The sequence below is a fragment of the Bombyx mori genome, chromosome 1 (assembly GCF_030269925.1).
Source record: "Bombyx mori chromosome 1, ASM3026992v2".
NCBI classification, from domain to species: Eukaryota; Metazoa; Arthropoda; class Insecta; order Lepidoptera; family Bombycidae; genus Bombyx; species Bombyx mori.
In genome coordinates, this window is record NC_085107.1 from 5,631,782 (window position 1) to 5,655,101 (window position 23,320).

Here is a 23,320-nt window from a genome sequence, read left to right on the forward strand (position 1 = left end):
AAAAAATTAATTACATTTAGTCACTGGTGGTAGGACCTCTTGTGAGTCCGCAAGGGTAGGTACCACCACCCTGCTTATTTCTGCCGTGAAGCAGTAATGCGTTTCGGTTTGAAGGGTGGGGCAGCCGTTGTAACTATATTGAGACTTTAGAACTTATCTCAAGATGAGTGGCGCATTTACGTTGTAGACGTCTATGAGGCCTAGTAACCACTTAACACCAGGTCTGTGAGCTCGTCCACCAACCTAAGCAATAAAAATGACGTTTTTATGTTTTTAATCATTTACGAAATTGTTATGTTGCCTAAACTAACGGAGTTTATTTTCTCAGATTCTTCTATATGTCGACGGCATGCACGGCGTCATGGGTCACGAGGGGTGCATTCAATGGCTCTATTCGTTGATCTCGAGCAAATTCAGGCACGTCGTGAAAACCGCCCTCAAGCTACTTCTCGTCTTCGTCGAATACACAGAGAAGAACTGTCTTCTGTTGATCGACGCCATAATCGCAGTGGACGGTTCCGCTGGCTACCAGCCGTGGCATAACATCATGAAAATACTACAGGACTTCGACGCTTCCGATACAGAGTTGCTTATATACGCAACTACCCTAATAAACAGATGCTTGAACAATGTTCCGGACAGAGACACGTATTATGATCAAGTAGACGCTCTACAAGACCAAGGGATGGACGATATTATTCAGTTGTACATGACGAAGCAAGGTACAGACTTGGACCTTTTAAGGCAGCTGCAAATCTTTGAAGCGGTGTTGCTGTATGAAGATGGCGACGAAAGCGGAACGGCACTACAGTTAGTAATATTATTTGATAATAATAATAATTAACTAACCTATATCTATACTAATACTAATCCTATACTATAATACTATAATATATAAATCTACAGTGGTTTTACGGATGTTCCGTTATAACTACTGAACCATGTATCCGATTGACTTGAAACTTGGTATCCATGTAGAAAATACATGTACTTAATGGATAAATATTTATATGAATGTTGGACTCCGTACACCAGTTGCGGGGTCGTTAATGATGAGAATCTTTGTGGGGGTGAGAAATAATAATGTTAATTTTAAATGCCCAGCGAAGCGGACGGGTACAGCTAGTCTCTGATAAAAATAGGTGTGATCAGTTTGGCATTGTGACATTGAGTGGCGATTTCGATGTGTCCCTGGCATAGCTGCTGTCCACGAGCGACGGTATCTACTTACTGTCACGAGGGCCGTACACTTGTCTACCTAAAAAAGAAATAAATAAAAATTATATTATTGTAGCTGCTATAATAGTTATATCAAAGAACAATTTATAAAAAAAATGCCTTTCAAAGATTAAAGACAATGAGATCAATTATAATATCTGACTTCTTAGAAAAACGACATCACTACGTGACTCTAATCTTCAAATCGTTAAATTTCAGGCAACTTGATGAATCGGTTATCTCGTTGGTACGAAGGCGAAGTCTTAATTTAAATACGTCCGAGATGAGGAAGTCCAAGAAACAACAAATGCGAGAAAAAGGTTCGTAATTCAATCGTTTGATAGATTTCGAGTGAGCGCTTCACAATAACAGTTTTTGCATGGCAGCGAATACGTAATCATGCCAAATAAAAAGTTCAATAAAGATCGTGTTTTCTAAATCGACATACCGATTTTTGTTTTTACCTAATATACCATACCTTATACATACACATATCGACGCTTGAAAGGCAAACGTGACTAAGCGACAATAACTGCTTTGTACATAAATGATAGGCAATAACCATATTCGATGCGCAAAAAATATATATTTCTAGGTCTATTAAAACTATTTCAATCCTACAGCTACTGGCTAGATTCTACTGCAGCTAGATTCGTTAAATTAAATTTTGTTTTCAAGTATTTCAACCTTAAATTAGTCTACTGTAAAGTTCACGCATTGTCGCTTAGTCACGTTTGCCTTTCAAGCGTCGATATACATTTGTTTGCTGCGTTTTCTGAGATTTTTTTAACGTTTTCACTAACAACAGCGAGGCCTCCGGTCATCACTCATCCCGAGCCCGAAACTAAAATCGCAAATAACCAACGCACGTCATTCCTTCCATCCATAATGGACAATAAGGAAAACAAAGATCTTAGCGCTGCACTGAGGAGGCGCAGAGATCGCTACGCCAGACAAGCGCACCATATAATACAACAACAGGAGATGTTGAACAACTCGAACACGATTTACAATGGTCTGTTTGGTGCCACCAATGGAACGTACTCAACACCGAATGGGACTACTAATGGGAATTGCAATGGAACTTACACAAGTATTAAAAATTATTCGAACGGAAGCTTGAATGGGAATCATTACGCCAACGGTGTCAATGGGCATCTGGATGACGAAGAACCATACGCTAACAGAACCACGAGGAGTCTAAACCAAACCGATGCTTTAAAGAACGGTTTGTTCATTTGGCTAACACACTAATTTTTATGCTTCGTCACTTGCTTTTGTACCTTTGCTTAGCTCAATCGCATTGTCGTTCATGTCTTTGTTAATATAATTTTTTTACAGAGAGATGATTAATTATTTTCATTGATTCAGGAAACCAAAGATATACCGCGGGGCTGAAACAAAGAATTCAAAATGGTACACTCGGTCACAGCGTCAGTGCTGTAGACGCTCTCGCAGCAATGCGGCAGAAGCAGCTTGACAGTACACCCGAAGCCAAAGACGACCGGGGCATCATAATCAATAGGGAGCACAGCATTAAAGACTTAGCCCAACGTCTGACTAGCCCCGTAAGCCCTACTACTGAAGAAAAACCCTTAAGGGTCTCCGAAATGGCTGGAATAGTATCTAAAGCCAAAGAGGAATTAGCGAAATCTCAATCTAAAGGTATAATTAAATAATGTCAAATAATTTATTTGTTTAAAAACTTTATTTACTTTGAAGTCGTCGTGGCCTAAAGGATAAAGACACCCGATGCATTCGTATCGAGCAATACCGATGTTCGAATCCCGCAAGCAGGTACCAATTGTTCTAGTAAAATACGTACTGATCAAATGTTCACGAATGACTTCCACGGTGAAGGCAAAACATCGTGTTATGAAAACCAAACTCGAAAAAAATATAATTTTCGTAACTACTCGTGGTAGGGCGTCTTGTGACCCCGAACGGGAAGGTACCACCACCTTTCCTATTTCTGCCGTGAAGTAGTACTGCTTTTCAGTTTCAACGGTGGTATAGCCGTTGTATTATAAAACTGAGACTTAAAACTCACGTCTCAATGTGGATAGCGCCATGTAACTCCAAGTGGGTCGAGATCTGGTCCATTAATGTAAGCTTTTTTTTTTAATTATATGTGAGCCCAATAGTTTGATCGTTAAATTTTATATGAACTTTTCAGAAGTTATCAAAAGTCCAACAATAGAGAAATCTCAGAAAGTCCACGAAATCAAGGTATCTGAAAACGACATTCACTGGGAAGAACTGAAAAAAGGGTGCCTCAATAGAGAATTCCATCTTTGCGACCTAGATTTTTCGGATCTGAGACACGATTCTGAAGATGATATGTTATATCCGGCTGTGAGCGCTGCTAACGGCCCTCCCCCTCCGCCTCCCGGAATGTTTCCTCCCATAGGAGCCCCTCCGCCTCTCCCGGGCTGTTTCCCCATCGTACCCAAAAACAACGTACCAATACCGCCTAAGCCCTCTTTGTCATCGGAACTATCAAATAATTCCGACAGTTCAACAATTAAAAAGAACAAGAAAACAGTGAAATTGTTTTGGAAGGAAATACAAGAGAATCCGGTACCTGTGACCGTTAGACCTAAAGTAGGCGGCTTTATCTGGGATGACTTACCCAGCATCGATCTGGACACAGCAATGCTGGAGCATCTTTTTGAATCGAGAACCAATGATTTGATAATTAAGGTTTAATAAGTTTGATTTTATTTGAATGCATGCTGTTGACTATATTACTTTTGTTTTTTGCAGTTATGACAGATTTGACTCTTGAAACTAAAATAAATCCGTATCACGGACAAGGCTATCTCATGAGCACCGTTAACCTCTGATAATTATTTATTGACACAGAGTATAAGTACTTAACAACAAAACAAATATTTATCATCATTTCTGAACTTCAAACTTCTTCATTCCCATTGGTTTTAACTTTAGTTTTTTTGCGTCTCGAGAAATTGCTAATGCGTCTTGTCTACTTGTCTACATCTTTAGATTTCTATATTGTCTTCTTGTCTACTTGATGGTTATCTGAAAGAGATCGCCCTTAACGATAAGCCTACTTATTGTATTTAATGTTATGCATTTGTGTTTATTTTATATTGATATCCAATAAAGCCAAAGTTAAGTCCAGTCGAGTCCAAAAAATATCTTATACCATATTTATTAGCAATAATCCATTGATGATCACGTGATTTTTTTTTTTCTTTCATGTCGTCCTGCCACTCGTCCGAATTTGGATGCCACGTTAACTATATAGGAAGTGAGTAAGACACATATTAAAGTTTTGTTTTGAATAAAGTACGAATAACAGAAATCGAATAATGTAATGAATAAATTACAGAAATTAATGGAGCCAAAGAGAAACCTAATCTTAGATGCTAAAAGGTCCAACGCGATAAATATTGCGATGAAGAAATTACCGACGCCACAGACCATAAAAGCAGCTATCATGAAAATGGATGCCACAGTTATCGGTAGAGAGGGAATTGAAAAACTCCTCACGATGTTGCCTACTGAAGAGGAGAAAGTGAAAATACAAGAAGCACAGGTATGTATAAAAATTCACTAATTACACTCGCATGACACAGATTAAGTTACTTCGAGACATCTCTTTACAAAACAAGCCTAAATGGGTCCGAAATATCTTAGAGATTAATTGAAGTATCTAGAACAGGCCACATGTGCCACGAGACATAGATAGGCCTCCTCGCTAGTCCAGTACTAAGTAATGACCCTGCCTAATCATTTTTGGTATTCGGAATTCGTCTTTCTGCAACGAATTTATTCTAATATTTTTACCAATGTTTTATACCAATGTTCGCCTGGAAACAAATTTCGAATTACTATTAATCATATACCATTAATGACTTCTCGGTATATATTAATTATATGTATTTTTTTCTATTATCATTCAGAGAAAATAAAAAAATAAAAAACTACTAATTTAAAGTAGGTAGTAGGTAGGTAGGACTTCTAAAATTCTACTGTATATTCATTAAAAAATCATTTCTATTTTACAGTACGCCAATCCAGATTTACCTCTTGGAAGCGCAGAGCAATTCCTACTTACCTTAGCGTCCATCAATGAGCTGTCATCGCGACTAAAGCTTTGGGTCTTCAAGCTGGACTTTGATAACTTAGAGGTATTTTTTTTTGTTTCTAAAACTACATCTACTACTAAGTATACTAATTAGAATAATTCATGCCATAGTTTTTTTAAATGTACCGCACTAAATGTGTAAGTATCTATTAGGTAAAAACCTTAAATTATTTTTGATATTTTATCAATAACATTAGAATGTAAATTTTGATATGATACCTTCGCAAGAAATCATAGGGTCAAGTGGTGGTGAAAAGCACCGTTTTTTCATAATAGTCAGCCATATCAGAAGCTTAACCAGCGCCCAAAAATTTACTGCTATAGCTTCATAAGCATTTTTCTGCAGTGGTTGATTTTCTTCATCAATTTCATCAACATTTTTATTGTCGCTATTGATTAGCTTCACAACCATTCGGAACTCATATTGTTTCAGAAAGAGATAGCAGAACCATTAATGGACTTGAAGCAAGGTATAGAACTGTTGAAAGTAAACAAAACTTTCAAAGTGATACTATCGACCCTGAGGTCAGTCGGCAACTTCTTGAATGGAAGCCACGTGAAGGGCTTTCGACTGGAGTATTTGTCTAAGGTCATGGAGGTGAAAGACACTGTGCACAAACACCCGCTTCTCTATCATATTTGCGAAATGATCATTGAAAAGTTCCCGGATAGTACCGACTTCTTTAGTGAAGTAAGCCATCTTGATTATTTTCTATTTTATATGTATTGTACATTAATGAGTATCGTAAAGTTTTCAATACAATATATCAAAATTTTGAATTTAACAAAAAATCAATTCAGATTTTTAAGTCACATAAATAAAATTACAAAAAAAGAAGGGTAGACGTGCAACTTGGTGCACGTGAATGAAGTTAAACTTCTTTTTCGATGTGTAGTATTGTGGTTTTCTTCATTCTTCATCCTTAAATCAGATTACTCTTGTAATAGGGAATTTTGTGTATAAGATATGCGACATCTTCAACGTTTATATTATATTTTTTTCACTTATAGATAGAAAAATAAATAAATATATATTTTTAAATACTTCATTAGAATATTGGATGTTACTCGTTGCTAACGCTCGCGCTGGTCTGTAACACGTATAACTGCGCACATGCGTTCGAGTGCCGCTCTCATTCACTCTCGCTCTGTCTCTTTCTATTCCATGGTAGCGTTAAACGTTTAACGCAACTTTGTTAGAAGTTGCATTAGAAGTTTCACTTCGAAAATTTTTCATTTTAATATCAGGTTGGCCCAGTAATCCGAGCATCTAAAGTGGACTTCGATATACTCAGCGTAAACCTTCAAAAGTTAGAGTCTGACTGTAAGGCTTCCTGGGACCACATGAAGAGGGTAGCCAAACACGACAGCTCGCAGATATTCAAGACGAAGATTAATGAATTTCTCACCGACGCCGCTCAAAGGATTATATTACTGTCTGTCATTAAAAAGAGAGTTATGAGCAGGTAAATAATAGTTTAAAAAAATTGAATAAAACTGAACAAATTTCGAAATTAATTTCTGCTTTGCGTATTTGTTATTTGACACGAACACATTACACTCCACATTAAATCCAAGCGAAAGCCACGCTAATTGCCTTTGCGAAATATTTATTACAGGTTTAAAGTTAACATTTTAGCGTATTTCAATGAGTTTGTGGGATGACAGTTTTCATTTCAGTATATGTTTCAGTATATTATTATGTTTCTGGACTAAATGGTGTTGTAGGATTGCTTAGAAGGAATACCTTATTTCTTCAATATATTTTTTCCATATGAAGTCGTAACGGTCAATAACTATGTATTCATTCGGAATATATCTAAAATATATAGATACATAATTATTTAGCAATGAGCAATAAATTTTAAAATAATCTCCTATACACGATTTGTTATACATCACTCAAGATGAAAAAAAAAATCGAACATAAATTTACCTCAAGGGAGGTGAGAGACTAATGCTAAATCACAAATCATTCCAGTAGTGGATGACTTTAACAGCTATAGAGCTATCGTAGCGTAGTTCGGTGTACGTACCATTTACCATATTAAGTTTTTTGGCGACTGCAATATATGCGTACCGGAAATATGACGGAATGACTAAAATTCAATACGGCCCTGAAGAGCACAGCGAAACGGGACCAAACAGAACAATTCAGAGGATGAATATTTGAATATTCTGAGGATCGCAAAAGCGAACTCGTCTTTAACTCTACAATGAGTTAAAGACGCAAAGTCGCATAAACTAATTTTCAAGTCACTCAAGTTTGTTTAACTCAAGATATCAGGTGTCCGTCTAGGACGATAGGCAGTATAGTAAGAATGAAATCTTAAATTATAAATCGGGGAAAAAATTCCGAAATGCAAGGAGCACAAACAAACAATTTTGACTGATTGAAGTTAGCTGTGGAGCCCAAGATAGAGATCAATCGATCGTCACTCCAAGATTATCGACGGTAGCACTGTATGAAATATAATGATATATAGTATATATAGATATGAAGTATAATGGCGACATTAAAACTCACACTCGGAACCTACCTACCATATTGATCGTCCGACCAGTACCAAACACTGTGTCTCAAAACGCCCACAATTCAATTTCCTCTATTTTGAAATGTAATTCAATTCACGATCTTCGTAAACCGATTTAGCTCAAAGACCTTACCAGTCGAATGTGCACAGAAACTGTCGAAGCTCGAGAGACTTAGAGAGACGGAGTTCATAAATATCAAGAAAGTAGAGAAGATACAATTCCACCCTACCGTATATTAACTGACGAATTATACCATTAATGAATCTTCGAGAAGAATCCGTTGAAGGCTATACAGGTAATTAAGAAACCACTCAAGTACCGTTGTGAATGTGTTAGTAGAATGATGTTCGATAAGCTGTAGATGTGTGAGGGGACGACCTCAAGCCTCAGTTAATGTTTAGCGGTGACCGCTGACCAAAAACCTAAGTGATAATAGATCGTAATATCAATTACACTTGAATATCGTTTAATTCAAAGATTCTTTCTATGAAAATGTTTGGGTTATCTTATTCATAATTACAATAATCAATAAATACATTTTAAGTGGTTCTATAATTTTATCAAGCTAATCCCAGAAGATATTACAATTGTTCATAACCGGATTATTTCTAGACATGGCAAGCCGTTTCAAGGACCGCGGGTTCGGTTCTTAAATCACGTATCTCTTTGTGTTTGTCACAGTGAATAGTAGTCTGAGTAAGAACGCTAAACCGGCTTTCTTTGGCTAGTTATAAAAAGGTTACCTTTGTTTTATGAACCATGATTTCGTAAGACAGTAAACAGTAAATAAAATCTATGAATGCAAATATTTATTAAAAATTCCCTTAAAAAAATTCCTCGTGAGCATTGATGAACGTTTTTTTCCAGAAATAAAAAGAAACAACACGATCCAGAAGCTCTCACTACGATTGATTGCGTCATCATAATAAAATGTAAACAAAGAAGCAAAGCGTGAATGAAATCTGAATAAATACGCCCGTATTAATGGGGGCAGATATATTACGGCATTCAGGCTTGAAGGTTATCAGGGCGCAAAGGAACATTAATGTCAAGATCAAACACTAATTCTAATTACTTAATAAGGTTCTCGACGAGCCGATTCTATTTCGATAAAGTTAATAATGATAGATAAACGTATTCAGAATAACGCTATAAGTTCCGGAAATACTCACGACAGCATACACAATCATAGCTGAAAATTGATTTTTAACACCGACAAAAAATCGTATACAGAGCTTGTGGTAATAAAAGTCAGGGTAACTAAGTATTAGAGCAACAATTGGTTAAAAATAGTATTAAGTTGAGAAGGGACCATGATTTTGTACTGTACTAATTTGATGAGATCACCATTGTAGTACACTCAAACAAAAAAGTGTGTGTTTTAACAAGACAGACGCGTCTATTCATAAAAAATAATGATCTATGATAAGCCTAGGATAATGTTAAATCCTTTATTTCCTTATTTATTTAATTAAGTCTTTTCGCCTCACTGAAAGAAGACATGAAATGTAAAATATCAAAATTATATGATCCTGACATCGCAAGACATCGTCGAAAGATAAATAGAGTTAAATTTATAAAAAAACGGTATTGTTTTTTAATGAAATTTAAGCACTTCTCAATATGTGTATCAAGTAACAGCAAACTCTACAGGCATTTGTCATATTCCTTATTATCCCCCTTCTAATATTAAAAACAATCGAAGCTTCCAATATTCAATAAATTAAGTTAGAAGAAGCTAAACTATAAATTATATTTAGATGTCATTATGATTTATGGAAACATAAACGTTACGGTGTGATGTTCTTACTGCAGCCAATATAGTTTAATATTAAAAATGGACAGAAGTATGTATGTGTTCAGAGAAAAACTAATAAATATTCTTGGCTACACAATAACTGATTATATAAAGACAATCAGATGCAGAATGATTACGATGTCTTTAATATTGACTGACTCCAAATGATGTTCGGTCACAGAAGAGCTGTTTGAATATTTGTTACTACAAGAAATGAATTCCAAGCTTCTGAGAGCGAATTCATGCGTTAGCTTATGCGAAATTTTTTCCTCTCAAATGTCCAAAGAATTAAATCACTTTATAACCACAAAGTTATCCTTAAACATGAAAATGAATCTTTTCATTCCTGAACAGAAGCGAACAAAGCTATTTAGCGATTCAAAAGGACGAAATGAAAATGTGCAATTGTAAAACCTTGAAAAGGTGACGGAACTTTCTAATCGGCCAAACGTTTTGTTTAATTACAGACGATAGATCAGTCTCGGTTGCGTTTGCATAGAAAGCATTCTAATAAAAACGAGAAACGTTGGCATTGGCTTGCATCTAACAAAGATGACGTAATTTATATACCAGGAAAGGATAACAGTTTTATCGTTGTGATAAAATCACGGGTGACTGCTTCCATTCGCGCTGCTAAATTAATCTTCAAGATGATTATGTCATCTAGGGTAACAAGAATGGCACACCGGATAAAATCAAAGAATTTTTACGTATTCGTTAGATGAAATAAGGAATATGACAAGCGCCTGAACGAGAGGGGGAATGCATCTATTTATTTTTTTGTGAGTAATCTATAACTAGATCATTTTTATGATTAGAATTTCTCTTACTTTTGAGCACACCACAGGAAAGTGCTTTGTTCGATTAATGCTAGAAGTTTATCAATTTAATTTATACATATATAAGTATAGTGAACTAGCTGTACCCGTCCGCTTCGCTGGACATTTAAAATTAACATTATTATTTCTCACCCCCACAATGATTCTCATCATTAAAGCCCCCGCAAATGGTGTAGGGAGTCCAACACTCATATAAATATTAGTCTATCCATTAAGCACATGTATTTTCTACATGGATGCCAAGTTTCAAGTCAATCGGATGCACGATTCAGTAATTATAACGGAACATCCATAAAAACCACTGTAGATTTATATAATTTATATATTAGTATAGATAGATTAATTACTGGTCAAGTTCACTATGACGACGAGGTCCGTGACTGCTTCTTCTTCTTTCTAGTCGGATACTCTTGGCAGAATAGTCAGGGCTGTTGATGGACAACTACTATCGGGTTTGCAATATGCACTGTTAGTAAACAACAGTACGGCGCGCGAGAATAAAAGCTAAAGTGACGTTCCGGAATCTTTAGATCATCAAAGAAGAACCAGAAGCTATTCCAACACATTATGAAAGAAAAACAAAACACCGGACACACTATTCGTTATTAAGAACTAAGAGTTAGAGTACATTGTATATAAATCTCTTTAATTTTCGCAATAATGAAATAACACTTTTTTTAAACATATTATTATCCGCAACACGCTTCGTCAGATTATAGAAGCAGAGTTATCAGCAACATGCTTCGTCAAAATCGTTCGTATTCGTTATTGCAATTTACGAGAACAATTTCATGAATGCCGTAGAAACAGATTCGTCATTCGATTAATGACGTTAAACTCGAAGTACCTACGCACGAGAAACGCAGTCGAAGCTATACATAAAGTAGGATGTCGTATTTATTAACAACGTCGGCCCAAGTACTACACAGCTTACGATTTATTCATTCATGAAATTTAAACATCATTCAGTAGCGGTCAAAGCTTCACCTTTCGTTTGAAATACTTGTCCTGTGGCTTTCTTTAGTGAGCTTTGAGAGATAATATTTGCATTTGAGTCTAGAGTCACACATGCACAGAATTACGTGTAGGGTACGTGTAGTTTTCTACGTTTGCATACGTTTGCGTGATAAGCTTTCTAAATCGTAATTTTCATAGTGACTACCGAAAGCGCCCAACAATGCTGTAACTATACAACAAAGAAATAAATCTCTTCACACTACTCTCGGATTTAGAACTGACAGTTAAAATAAAAATAAATAAAATTTGAAATAAAAATAGAATTAAAAATAGAAAAATTAGAAAAAAAATATTAAAATTCGAATTTCTTATGAATAATGAATTCGGCCTCTTTTTAATACGCTTTTATTTCTGTCTACAATTTATTTCTTATGTATCCCTTTTTTTGTTTTTTTTTGCTATAATCTTTAGTTACATTTCAACCATATATTTCCAAAAAATTAAATTTTTTACACCTAGACAAAATAATCTAGTGTTCGTTGATACATTTGTGATTTCGTCTTGCCTAGTCAAAAGTAAGCTACAAGCGGTAATGTGTGCGGAGGTGATGTAGAATCGAATCGATTACACAGGAGCTATGATTTTGCATCGACTGAGCCAGAACGGCTTCCAGTCGTATCAATTCGTAATAGCGAGCCGGAGTAGTGAACGCGAATTCAAAACACCCATAGTGGTTGACGAGTTCGTTTTGCTCGCCTGCAGCAGTTCTTCAAAACTAATCACTCGCGAATTACACAATTCTTACGTGAAAACCCGGAATTCTCAGTGTGCTTAGTGCGAGTTTCTTAACGTTCTCGATAGCGTAAAAGTTAAGTCTTTGTATGGACTTGGAACATTTTCCTACGTTTTCCGCTAGGGGCGCTGTTCCAACTGCATACAAATTCGAGTTAACTTTTACGATATCGAGAACGTTAAAAAACACGTACTAAGCACACAGAACACATGTTTTACGCGCACCTAATCTGGTCTTTAAAAATCCCAAACAAATTTAATCCGAATTTCCTTTCAAAAAAAAGCAGTATCAGAAAATAAATTTTGTTGCAGATTTGGGAAATTATTGCTGCGGTTCGGCGTTCCACCTTCGGATATTGCGAAAACAAAACCTTCAGAGTTCCTAAAAGTCATAGCGGAATTCGCTTTAGAGTACCGCACTACGAGAGAAAGAGTCCAACAGCAGATGGAGAAAAGAGCAAATCATAGGGAGAGGAACAAGACCAGAGGCAAAATGATTATTGACGTAAGAATCTGCCATATTTTCGAAGCATACGTAACTTGATGGAATTTAATTATCAGTCAGCGTTAATCATCGTTTGAGAGCCTATTGACAATCTTGTGGTCAATGACTCGGACTATTCCTTAACGGGTTCCGGGTTAGATTGCCACCGGAATCAGTACTTTCGATATCTTGTATTCGAGGCCTGGTTTTTTATCTTTTGTGTTACCTTACCCATAACACAAGAGAAAAATCTACTTCTGGGTCGTGGAATTGTTAGAAAAATCATTCAAGGAAGTACCATTTGATTATGTTTGAATAAAAACTCAACATCAAAAGTAATGTATTCGAAGCAGTATTAGAACTTATTGTGAACTCGAAATGGTAGGCATCCACACGACGCCTATTTCTGTGCGAAGCAGTAATACATCTCGATTTTAAGGTAGCAGTAGTATGTAGTAGTAGTTACGCAAATTATTATTTTTGTAATTTGTCATTTTTATCACACGGTTTGAGTGTATCGTGCGTGAACGTGAATTCAGTCATGAACATTTGCAAAAAAAATTGGTACCCGCCTGCGGGATTCGAACACCGACACCGTCGCATCATACGGATTCACCGGGCGTTTTATCCTGTAGGCCACTACGTCTGTTTGAGGCTTTAACTCCATGTTTCAAACTACATTTACATTATAAATGTACCACGTAGCAAAAAACACGGATTAATAAATTTAAAAAAAGTACAGATTCATATGTTTATAATAATGACATTAACTTATTGTCGTATTGCTTCAGGTCGGGAACTATTCGAACAAAAACGGAGACCACACTGCTGATCACGCCCTAAAGGAACTCCTGAAGACAGATCCTGATACTGACAGCCTCACTGAAGGGAGACGCAAGTCACAGGCCTCCACTAACAGAATGCTAGTCAAGTGAGTATTAACTTTTTTATAAATTTAATTACATAACCTAAACTCAATAGCGGTTTTCTGTTTTAATTCTTATATTTTTCTATCGTAAAAAAAGTTGAATCTGTGGTACAATTTTACGTATCAACGCATCTACAAACCTACTGGTAATTTATAAATAAGAAACATAAATTATAAATTTCAAACGGCTAAAAGCGCGCGCACTTGTACTTATTAATCTGTAAACTTATGTGCATGTGAAATGGCAGATTTGTTTTGAGGTTATAGAAGATAGTGATGTAAGCATTGACAGATGCTTCTTTTTTGTAAACTGAATTGGTCTAAATAATTTAAAAGTCGTCATAATAAAAGTTAAGACAGGCGTACTCTTATCAAGCTATGCGACTATTACGGTGTTCATAGTCGGTAGGCAGATTTTTTACTGGTGGTAGGACCTCTTGTGAGTCCGCGCGGGTAGGTACCACCGCCCCGCCTATTTCTGCCGTGAAGCAGTAATGCATTTCGGTTTGAAGAATAGGGCAGCCTTTGTAACTATACTGAGATCTTAGAACTTATATCTCAAGGTGGGTGGCGCATTTACATTGTAGATGTCTGTGGGCTCCAGTAACCACTTAACACCAGGTGGGCTGTGAGCTCGTCCACCCATCTAAGCGATTAAAAAAAAAACTAATAAAATACGTACAAACTTAACATGTGTTCACGGATGATTGCCACAATGTAAAAACAACGTAAGTTTACGTTTATATTCGGTAATTCATTATTTTATTGCATTTATAATTTTTACTAACTTTTTTTTTTGTTCAGCGGAGATCTGTCAGCCGACGACGAGATCATTGAGAGTTTGGTGCGATCCGCCACATCCAAACGCCGAACTGCCCCTAGAGAACGGAGAAGGAATCGAATGTCCGACAAAAAGAACTGTTAGTTCTGTTACAAAATTTTCAATAATAATTGTATTAATAAAAATGCCGCCCATATTTAAGTTGATCAACAATTAAAGTATATATTAACAAGTAACATGTAACAATTTGATATTAATCTGTATTAAAATAAATGTTTTGTCCATTCTTTAATTCAAGTTCTTCAATTTTCTTTAGACAATTTTAAAATTAGAGCACACAGCTTGATAATTCAAAATTAGAAGATCTACAACGAAAGCCATTTTTTTTTATTTGGCGATTGAATCACATGTACACGGTTTTATTTTTTGTTTGTTTTAATTTTCTTACCAGGGAACAGAACTCTGGACGGACATCAGTCCTGGCCCAGAAGAGAAAGTAGTCCAGGGTAAGTCGTAATACACATCTTTAATATATAAAAATAACAGAAACATAAATTCTTAATTTTATAAGGGTTTTATGTAACGCCTTGCTTCAAATTCAGAATAATTCATTTCAATTGGAATGTGAGTAAACATTGTTATTGCAATAAATAATAAATTCTACCACCCGTTCCAACAAGGACCCGAAAGAGTCCTAAGAACAAACGTCTAAGCAAACTCTGAGTCCGACCTTTTTTAATGCTTGTGTATATAATTATTATTGTGGTAACAGAAAACAGTTAAAAAGATAAAAATTATAATATACCGAAAATTAAAAAGGCCTGGAGCTAGCGCCGCACTCCCAAGCGGTAAAAAAAAATTTCACTTTACATTAAGCATTCGATGTTGAATATTTTAATTCAGCCTTTTCATCATTATCGATTGAACAAAATGAACGTAGTCGAAAATTACTCTAAAGTTACTGTTCTTAAGGTGTACTGTGAGCTCGCACGGGCAAGACAACTCATACCTATCTATTTCCGTAGCGACGTAATTAGTGTTCCGGTATCATGATTGGAGCCGTCGTTATTGATTATAATAGTTACTGGGTCTTCGATTTCTTGTCTCAAACAAGTGGTACGTTTTACATTGTAGTGTCTATAACTACTGTAACCTTTACACCAGTGAACCGTGAGAACGTCTGTAAATGTAGAAAATAAAAATAAAAACTCAACTGTCTGAATACAAAGGTATTTTAGTTTGGAAAATCAAATATCGAAAATCAATCGAAAATTCAGACTTTGGCCGTAATCGATACTAATATTATAATACGAAAGTAACTGTCTGTACGTTATGTTTCCGCGCCCAAACTATACCATCGATTTTGGTATAGAAATAGTTTACGAGCGAAAATAGTTCGCTTCATTCCGCTCTGCAAAAGCGTTATAAAGTATATTCCACGCTGGCGAAGCGACGACGGAGAGGCAGTCGTGAAATAATATTAATATTTAAAATTATACAAATGGTTCTGCATACCTTTAGGACATCGCCTTGTAAAGATAGTGATTGTCATTAATCATTCCAGACGTGAGCCTCAGGCAATTTACAACATATGCTGCTTCATAGACGAAACAAGCGCATTTTACTAACTTACTTCATTGTTACCACGAAGGTTTCTCAGCAATAGTAACATATATATGATTGCTGACAATACGTCAGCATTTATTACTATTGGGTACATCAAACGCCAAACTCTGAATGACACGTGTGTGTGTCGGGTGTGAATACACAAACGTGAACAGTTTTTTTTTTTTAAATCGAATTGGGCCGATCTTACTCACAGCTCACCCGGTTTAACGTGGGCACTGGAGCTCACAGACATAGAAAAGTCAATGCCCTCGCCCAACTGAAGAAATGAGATCAAAGTCACAATTGTAACGTATGATTACTCTCCCGCCCTTCAAAGTGGAACGCATTACAGATTCGCATCAGAAATAATTTATTCACTTCGAGTATTTTTTTTAGGTTGATTTATTTATTTTACGTCAGATGTTATTTTATTGTTCTGTGGTCGATTTTGTGTTTGTAATCTACAACAAGACAATATAATATCATACATCAATAATAGGCAAAACAGTTCTGTACTTTTTTCTTTTTCTCTCAGTGGCTATTGCGTAGGTACTTTTCTGTTAACAACAAATAAATTAGAAGAGTTTTCTTCTTCTACTATTACAAGCGGAATGTAGATAGCAAGTCAAAACGTATCTAAAACGAATCTAGATTTTAGGGTGTATGTAATTATGGTCGATTTTCGATAATTTTTAGTAAATCAAATTTTTTTGTTGTTAAATAGGGTAGAAGAGCTCACGGCCAACCCGATACAATGTAGTCACCGAAGCCCATAGACATCAACCACATCAACGCTACTGCCGATCTTGAGACATGAGTTTTATAACCCTAAATTTTTACAATATAATGGCTGTCCGACCTTTCAAACCGAAATGCATTACTGCTTCACGGCAGAAAATATGTAAACGTGCGTGCTCACATGACACCCTACCACCAATAATTACGCAAATTATAATGTTTGCGGGTTTGATTTTTATTACACGATCTTATTCACCGTTCACTGTGGAAGTCATTCGTTAATATTTGTCAAATACGTATTTACTGCCTAAAATGGTACCCGGCTGCGGGATTCGAACACCGGCTCACTCGCATCGCTCGATACGAATGCACCGGCCATCTTATCCTTTAGGCCACGATACATACACTTAATTCTTGACTTAACCTATACTATTAAATAAAAGATAGTAAAAAATCCAGTGCTCTTTTTTTTATTTTATTGCTTAGATGGGTGGACGAGCTCACAGCCCACCTGGTGCTAAGTGGTTACTGGAGCCCATAGACATCCACAACGTAAATGCGCCACCCACCTTGAGATACAAGTTCTAAGGTCTCAAGTATAGTTACAACGGCTGCCCCACCCTTCAAACCGAAACGTATTACTGCTTTCACGGCAGAAATAGGCTCGTTATCTAGAATCGAGCAACGCCACGAACTGCTCTTTAAATCAATTTCAATAATAATAAATTGGCTAAGTTGCTTTTTCGTCTGAAAACCTTGACGTAGACAAGAATAGCGAAATTATTTTGTTTAGGTACATAGCTTTGATGAAAATGAAAGCCGATTTAGATAAGGCGCCCCGCCGTTCTGACATTAAGCCGAACACGTACAATAAACATGTTATAAGTAAACAAATTATGCGTATTTCTAATGAAATGTAATTTATATATTGTTTTAGATCAACTGCCGAGATCCAGCAGAGATAGTCAACAAGAAAATTGTCTTTAGTTTAACCTACTTGTAAATTATTATTTATTTAAGAATCAAACAGGGACGTACTCGTGCTACTTGAAGAACGAAGAACTTAATATTATTAAAGTATCGTAACTTTTATAATTTTGTTAACAACAAACAAGGTGAATGACTTGATACCGCTAACAACCTGATTAGCGTCTTTACTATCAGTTTTTGTCACATGTCATTTTGATTTACTTTATGTAATTATTATAGTTTTACTGCGTTTACGACACAAATTATCCGCAAGGTAGTGTTAACGAAAATCAATATTTCGACGCTTGAAAGGCAAACGTGACTAAGCGACAATGCGTGAACTTTACAGTAGACTAATTTAAAGTTGAAATACCTGAAATCAAAATTTATTTTAACGAATCTAGCTGTAGTAGAATCTAGCTAGTAGCTGTAGGATTGAAATGATTTTAATATACCTAGAAATTTATTTATTTTGCGCATCGAATATGGGTATTGCCTATCATCTATGTATAAATCAGTTATTGTCGCTTAGTCACTTTTGCCTTTCAAGCGTCGATTTAGTTTCGTTCTTATGTAGCTTTTTTACCTGGTCGTGTCAGGAAAATTGTACAATGTAGTTACATACAGATGCGTGTGTCAAAACAAATCTGAGTACGTCCGTATGTTGTGAAGAATCTCATACGCCGGGCTGGCTCCTTCATTATTATTCTACATGAAACGAGAACGAATTTTGCTATGAAAATGTATCTAATTTATACTTGTAGAAGAACAACGGCATTTTTACACGTGTTACGAGTAATAAACTAGAATTCCCTTAATATATTAGTATATTTAGAATTCCCTCTTTTAACGAATTAATTAAGCTTTCCCAAAGAAAATGTGAAAATTTTAAATTAATACATAACATTACTTTACAGTTTTTATTACTGTTCTGTGTAAATGTTTACCTTACTGTGTAGATGTTTACCTAATGTACGAGTATTATGGTCTCGAAATTAACGAAGAATCTTAAGTTAACCTTAGGTAAAGTCACCAATTTTGTTAAAAAAATGTCATCCAAGTAAATGTCATTATTGCGTATTTTTGCGATAGCTATTTGTCACTCATACCGTATCTGGACTATAATAGACTCAATATATCCAAACCTTATCTACATATTCCCCATAAAAATTACATTTTACTAACGTAGAAAGGACACAATTGTATGGGATAAGCTAATGCAAAGTCGTATTTTCTATATCAATTCCAATCAATTGCTTAGTTCCTACAAGCGTAATGCTAGTAGAATGTAACAGTGCATAACACAATTACACTAAAAATGTAAATAGCATGACGACAGTACCTGAAAAAGGCAAAAGCTTTGTCACATAATAATTGTCCAGGTTCCTTTATTTTTAGATGTAACGTGTTTTTTTTTAATAACGTAGAAAATACCTTTTTTAAATAAACTATAGTTTTTTTGTATTTCTATACATTCATCATATAAACTACTACTTTACATTTACTTGTAGAGAAAAATAATAGAAACTTCCGAGTATGGCAAATCTAGTAAAATCGGGGGCTTTACCTGTTGTATTTTATTGTCTAACATTTATAAACATTATATGAAGGCAATTTGGCACGTATTGTTAAATTAAAATGCAATTATTAAACTAAAATTGTTTTTATTTTTATTTTTATTTACTTTTCTTAAGTAACTTTATCCGCTAGTCAAATTTAAATATTAAGGTAAGCTATCATTTTTTCCACAACAAAGTTTTCAATTTTTTTTGTAAAATATCCTTCAGATGTTTTTAAAATATTGTTATGTACAAAGCCTAAAAATAAGTCAGTTAATAAATAGATATTTTATTTGTTTTTCCCCTACCTAATCGTTGCTAGCCTAAGGGCTTATTCCAACTTCACGCGGACCGGTAGCTCAGCTCACGGACTCAACCTAAGAGATTTGCTAACACTAGCCCTAGCAAGAGGGTGGTAGATTCGCTGAATCTACCACCGAATGGACTCGCGAGCCACTGAAAAGATCTGGCGATAAAATTAGTGGGGTTGTGTCTGTCGGTTAGTTCGCACGTCAGACTCTTCATCGGAGTTGACGAGTTCGGCGAGGACGGTGACCGATGCTTGAAAAGCCTATAAGCACCGAGGGTGGATCTGGGGTTTTGGGCGGCGGCGACTTTGCTTTGCCCCGTTGCCTGGGTCAGATGTGTAGTTAGCGGTCGCCACGATAAGAGATTTAAAGTAGCGTTCTGACGCTTCTCTAAGATACTTACGTATCGGTTCTACATACATCAATTTACTGGTACGTAAGTAACATCTAATTGTGATCTTGCAACCGCAGATACCATCATCCAGCCTATTTCTTTCGTGAAGCTATAATATATTTCAAACTGAAGCTGAAATAGCTGCTATAAAATAAATAATTTATAATAAATCAATAAAACTCATTTTTCATCAAATTATTCACAAACTCAATAGATGACTAAGTGATTTTTGTTTCCTTCATTTTAATTCGACAGATAAAATAGACCAAAAGAACATTTTGTTTCTTGTTGAAATTTTCATTTGAAATAGCGTAGATTGGGAAGAATCGGGAACCCTTTCCAAATACAATTGAGGTTAACTATCCGTATGTATTATTTAGTAATATAAATGACAAAATTATTATTTAATATAATTCATACTAAATATTATTAAATTATTAACGCTAAATATTTATTATTAATTATTTAATATTTAAAAAAAAAGAAATAAATTTAATCAAAATAAAGTATAACTTCTTACGCGCGTACATAAGTACACGCACCCTTTTTTTTATTTATCCTGAGTCTCAACTCGTAACATTACTAACTACATTTTAACCTTTTAGTATCTGTATACACGTATTTAGAACGCAATGCAAAAAAGTCATAAGCTTCTGGAAATTTTTTATTCTCTGCTTTTTATTAGCAAATTTTGTTTAGGCGGTTCTCGAGAGCTTTTTCTGAAGCGGCAACACTTCTTCGTATGTATCTATTTTGGACTTTTTGGCGGGAACACGAGGAGTGAAGTTGTGTGATTTGTTTTATTTTGTCTATTTAGTGTTTCTTCAGGTTTAAATGTGTAATAACGGTGGTTTATTAACTGTTTAATATCTGTGAAAGTGCACAAATGTGGGAAAATGAAACAAAGCCGCTGGACGCAACTTCTCGGGGTCCTCCAAAAAGTCCACTGAAAAAATCTTAGTAAATGACCACCATTTTACTAATATTATATTTCATTTCATATCATCTCATTTCATTTAATTTCATCCCAGTTCATTAACGTCTCAAATTAATCATTTTCATTTCATTTCACTCCATATTATCATTTTTCATAAAAATAAGAATATAAATTAAAATAAGACATGACTTAAAGGTCTTAGTTACCAGGTCATAAAATCACTTTAAAAAAAAATGTACCTATTTTTGTACGAGTTGTGAATTTCATTCATTCGTAGTTGTATTATCTATAGTCCTTATATTTGAAGGCGTGATTGCCATTCGCCTGCTGAGCCGTTACTATTTGTTTGTATTTTCATCCATTGCGAAACTAATAATTAACTAAATTAAGTGAAACAGTGAGTTACTAGCGAAACTTCACTTCGTTACTATAAGAAAATAAGTAAGTTCATGCTTTTGTGAAAGTTGTCTCCAGTTTTAAACAAAAAACCACGCCCTAATGTACAGTTATTTAGATTGGGTATCTAGCTAGGCGTGGTCTGATTCCAACATCTCGATTTATTCGAATTTTTCTTTGGCAGGTTACCCGCATAGCCGAAAATAATGTCGGCATCTGAACCTATTGACTTATTTACAGGGAACGGCACGTATAAGTCTATAAACCCCATCATATCAAAAGTCGGTGATTTTACACCTTTTTACATAGCGATAGCTATAAGTTCCGTTATTTTGGGTTTTCTCCTGATTTTAAACATTGTTTGCTGTTGCTCCCGATACTCTGACTATTGGCTCGATAGACACACAGGTTAGCATGCCAAGAGTTCTAGTTCAAATCTGAACATAAAATTTGTTGTGTTATTTCATGTCATTTTATGAATTACAATACATAAAAGTCAAGATTAGTCAAAATAGTAAAAAGCAGATACAATGTAATGATGTTTAATTTTTATTTACAGGAAATCGCTGGATTGTTTCCATCTGGTCTACAACCCCTCATAAACAGCCTCCTCTTGACTTGACTGAGTTAAACATTGAAAAATTGCCTATTCAATTTGTGGCACCATACCACAGTGACGAATATCATGAAGTTTTAAGACACGAGTCTGATTTACCCCCATCAATATCCCGTCAGCCTCTCACTTCATCACAAGAGTACTTGGAGTTGCAGAAAAGAGAAAGTGACATTTAGAAATGGCATTCATGTTGATATATCCTGCTGTAGCAGTGCTTTCAATGTTTGTTTTGATGGTTATTATATTAATTTTAAGATTTGGAGCTCAGTGGTGCAAATTAAGGCACACCACATATGCTGACCAAGATGAATGGAATGAAGATGAAGCTTATGAACAAAAAGTATCATATGCATAATCAAATTAAGTAACTAAAGATAGAGCAAGTTACAAGAGTACCTGTAACATTTTCAAATATACTGCACTTTGTTTTGGACTTTATGTAGTCAACAAAAATGAAAAAAAGAAATAGATGCTTATTCGATACCAACTGAAAATAGCACTATTTTAAACAAAGTTAGTACACTGTGCCTTACAAATGAGAGTAATTCATAATAGTAACGAATCCGTCCATGTGGATCTTAGACCAATTAGTTTTAAGATAGTAATAAGTTTATAAATGCACTTTTTTGTATTCCCGTGGAATTATGCAAATAAAACAGTTCATGTCAATTATCTTTTAAACTTTTCTAATATTGGTGTTTTTTAAATTACATGAGAATTATGTAAATCGGTATTAGTACCTTAGTCGCACAAAATATAAAGCATGTCTTGAAACAGTATTTTATTTTTTCTTTTAAAATGATAGCCTTCCATACTTCAAAATAAAACACCGCTGGCTTTAAAGATCTAGGTTATTGAAAATTAGCAGGTAACATTCAGTAAATTGATTTATAATTCTCATATTTTTGTAAATAAATCTACTCGGAGACATTTTAATTGCCAGAGAAATGGTTTGACATAAGTTCGCATTTTCAACAATTTCAAAAATAGATTTTCAATTTGAGGCGTATACTTTTTCAAACCTTACATTTTTGGGGATTTCGCAAATTTTCATAATATAAAAAGTATCAAAAATGTTTTTTTTTGTTTGCTAAAATGGGTGGACGATCTCACAGCCCACCTGGTGTTACGTGGTTACTGGAGCCCATAGACATCTACAATGTAAATGCGCAACCCACCCTGAGATATAAGTTCGAAGGTCTCAGCATAGTTAGAACGGTTACCCCACCCTTCCAACTGAAACGCATTACTGCTTCACGGCAGAAATAAGCGGGGTGGTGGTACCTACCCGTGCGGACTCACAAGAGGTCCTACCACCAGTAAATAAAATTGCCATTATAATAAAATTA

At 35.2% G+C, this 23,320-nt stretch overlaps 3 protein-coding genes and 1 long non-coding RNA gene across 6 annotated transcripts in view; 3 read left to right on the forward strand and 1 right to left on the reverse strand.

The window, feature by feature from the left end:
* Nucleotides 1-4,726, forward strand: part of LOC101739187 (uncharacterized) — a 98,209-nt gene extending 93,483 nt beyond the window's left edge. For both annotated transcript variants that reach the window (XM_038010660.2, XM_038010656.2), the window contains exons 8-13: nucleotides 329-810; nucleotides 1,438-1,538; nucleotides 2,027-2,446; nucleotides 2,590-2,883; nucleotides 3,395-4,492; nucleotides 4,574-4,726. In XM_038010660.2, coding sequence (XP_037866588.1) covers nucleotides 329-810; nucleotides 1,438-1,538; nucleotides 2,027-2,446; nucleotides 2,590-2,883; nucleotides 3,395-3,927 — 1,830 coding nt within the window. In that variant the 3' untranslated portion in view covers nucleotides 3,928-4,492; nucleotides 4,574-4,726. The remainder of the gene's footprint in view (nucleotides 1-328; nucleotides 811-1,437; nucleotides 1,539-2,026; nucleotides 2,447-2,589; nucleotides 2,884-3,394; nucleotides 4,493-4,573) is intronic.
* Nucleotides 4,727-8,016: 3,290 nt separating this feature from the next.
* LOC119628461 (FH1/FH2 domain-containing protein 3) lies at nucleotides 8,017-19,419 on the forward strand. 2 transcript variants are annotated; one of them, XM_062668337.1, is made up of 7 exons: nucleotides 8,017-8,162; nucleotides 8,735-8,950; nucleotides 12,566-12,758; nucleotides 13,529-13,668; nucleotides 14,470-14,585; nucleotides 14,898-14,952; nucleotides 17,730-19,419. In XM_062668337.1, the coding sequence occupies exons 2-7, from the start codon at nucleotides 8,913-8,915 to the stop codon at nucleotides 17,755-17,757; spliced, it is 570 nt and encodes a 189-aa protein (XP_062524321.1). In that variant the 5' UTR covers nucleotides 8,017-8,162; nucleotides 8,735-8,912; the 3' UTR covers nucleotides 17,758-19,419. The 2 variants fall into 2 exon arrangements, with proteins under 2 accessions (XP_062524321.1, XP_062524323.1); XM_062668339.1 differs by lacking the exons at nucleotides 8,017-8,162; nucleotides 8,735-8,950 and adding an exon at nucleotides 10,222-10,447.
* Nucleotides 19,406-20,370, reverse strand: LOC134198812 (uncharacterized). The gene is made up of 2 exons (XR_009973028.1): nucleotides 20,032-20,370; nucleotides 19,406-19,578 (listed from the first exon to the last, which is right to left on the reverse strand). It is a non-coding gene; the product is annotated as an uncharacterized LOC134198812 (long non-coding RNA).
* An 863-nt stretch (nucleotides 20,371-21,233) lies between these two features.
* LOC101741973 (uncharacterized) lies at nucleotides 21,234-22,745 on the forward strand. Its single transcript, XM_004929744.4, has 3 exons — nucleotides 21,234-21,400; nucleotides 21,540-21,763; nucleotides 21,915-22,745. The coding sequence occupies exons 2-3, from the start codon at nucleotides 21,562-21,564 to the stop codon at nucleotides 22,145-22,147; spliced, it is 435 nt and encodes a 144-aa protein (XP_004929801.1). The 5' UTR covers nucleotides 21,234-21,400; nucleotides 21,540-21,561; the 3' UTR covers nucleotides 22,148-22,745.
* Nucleotides 22,746-23,320: the final 575 nt, after the last annotated feature.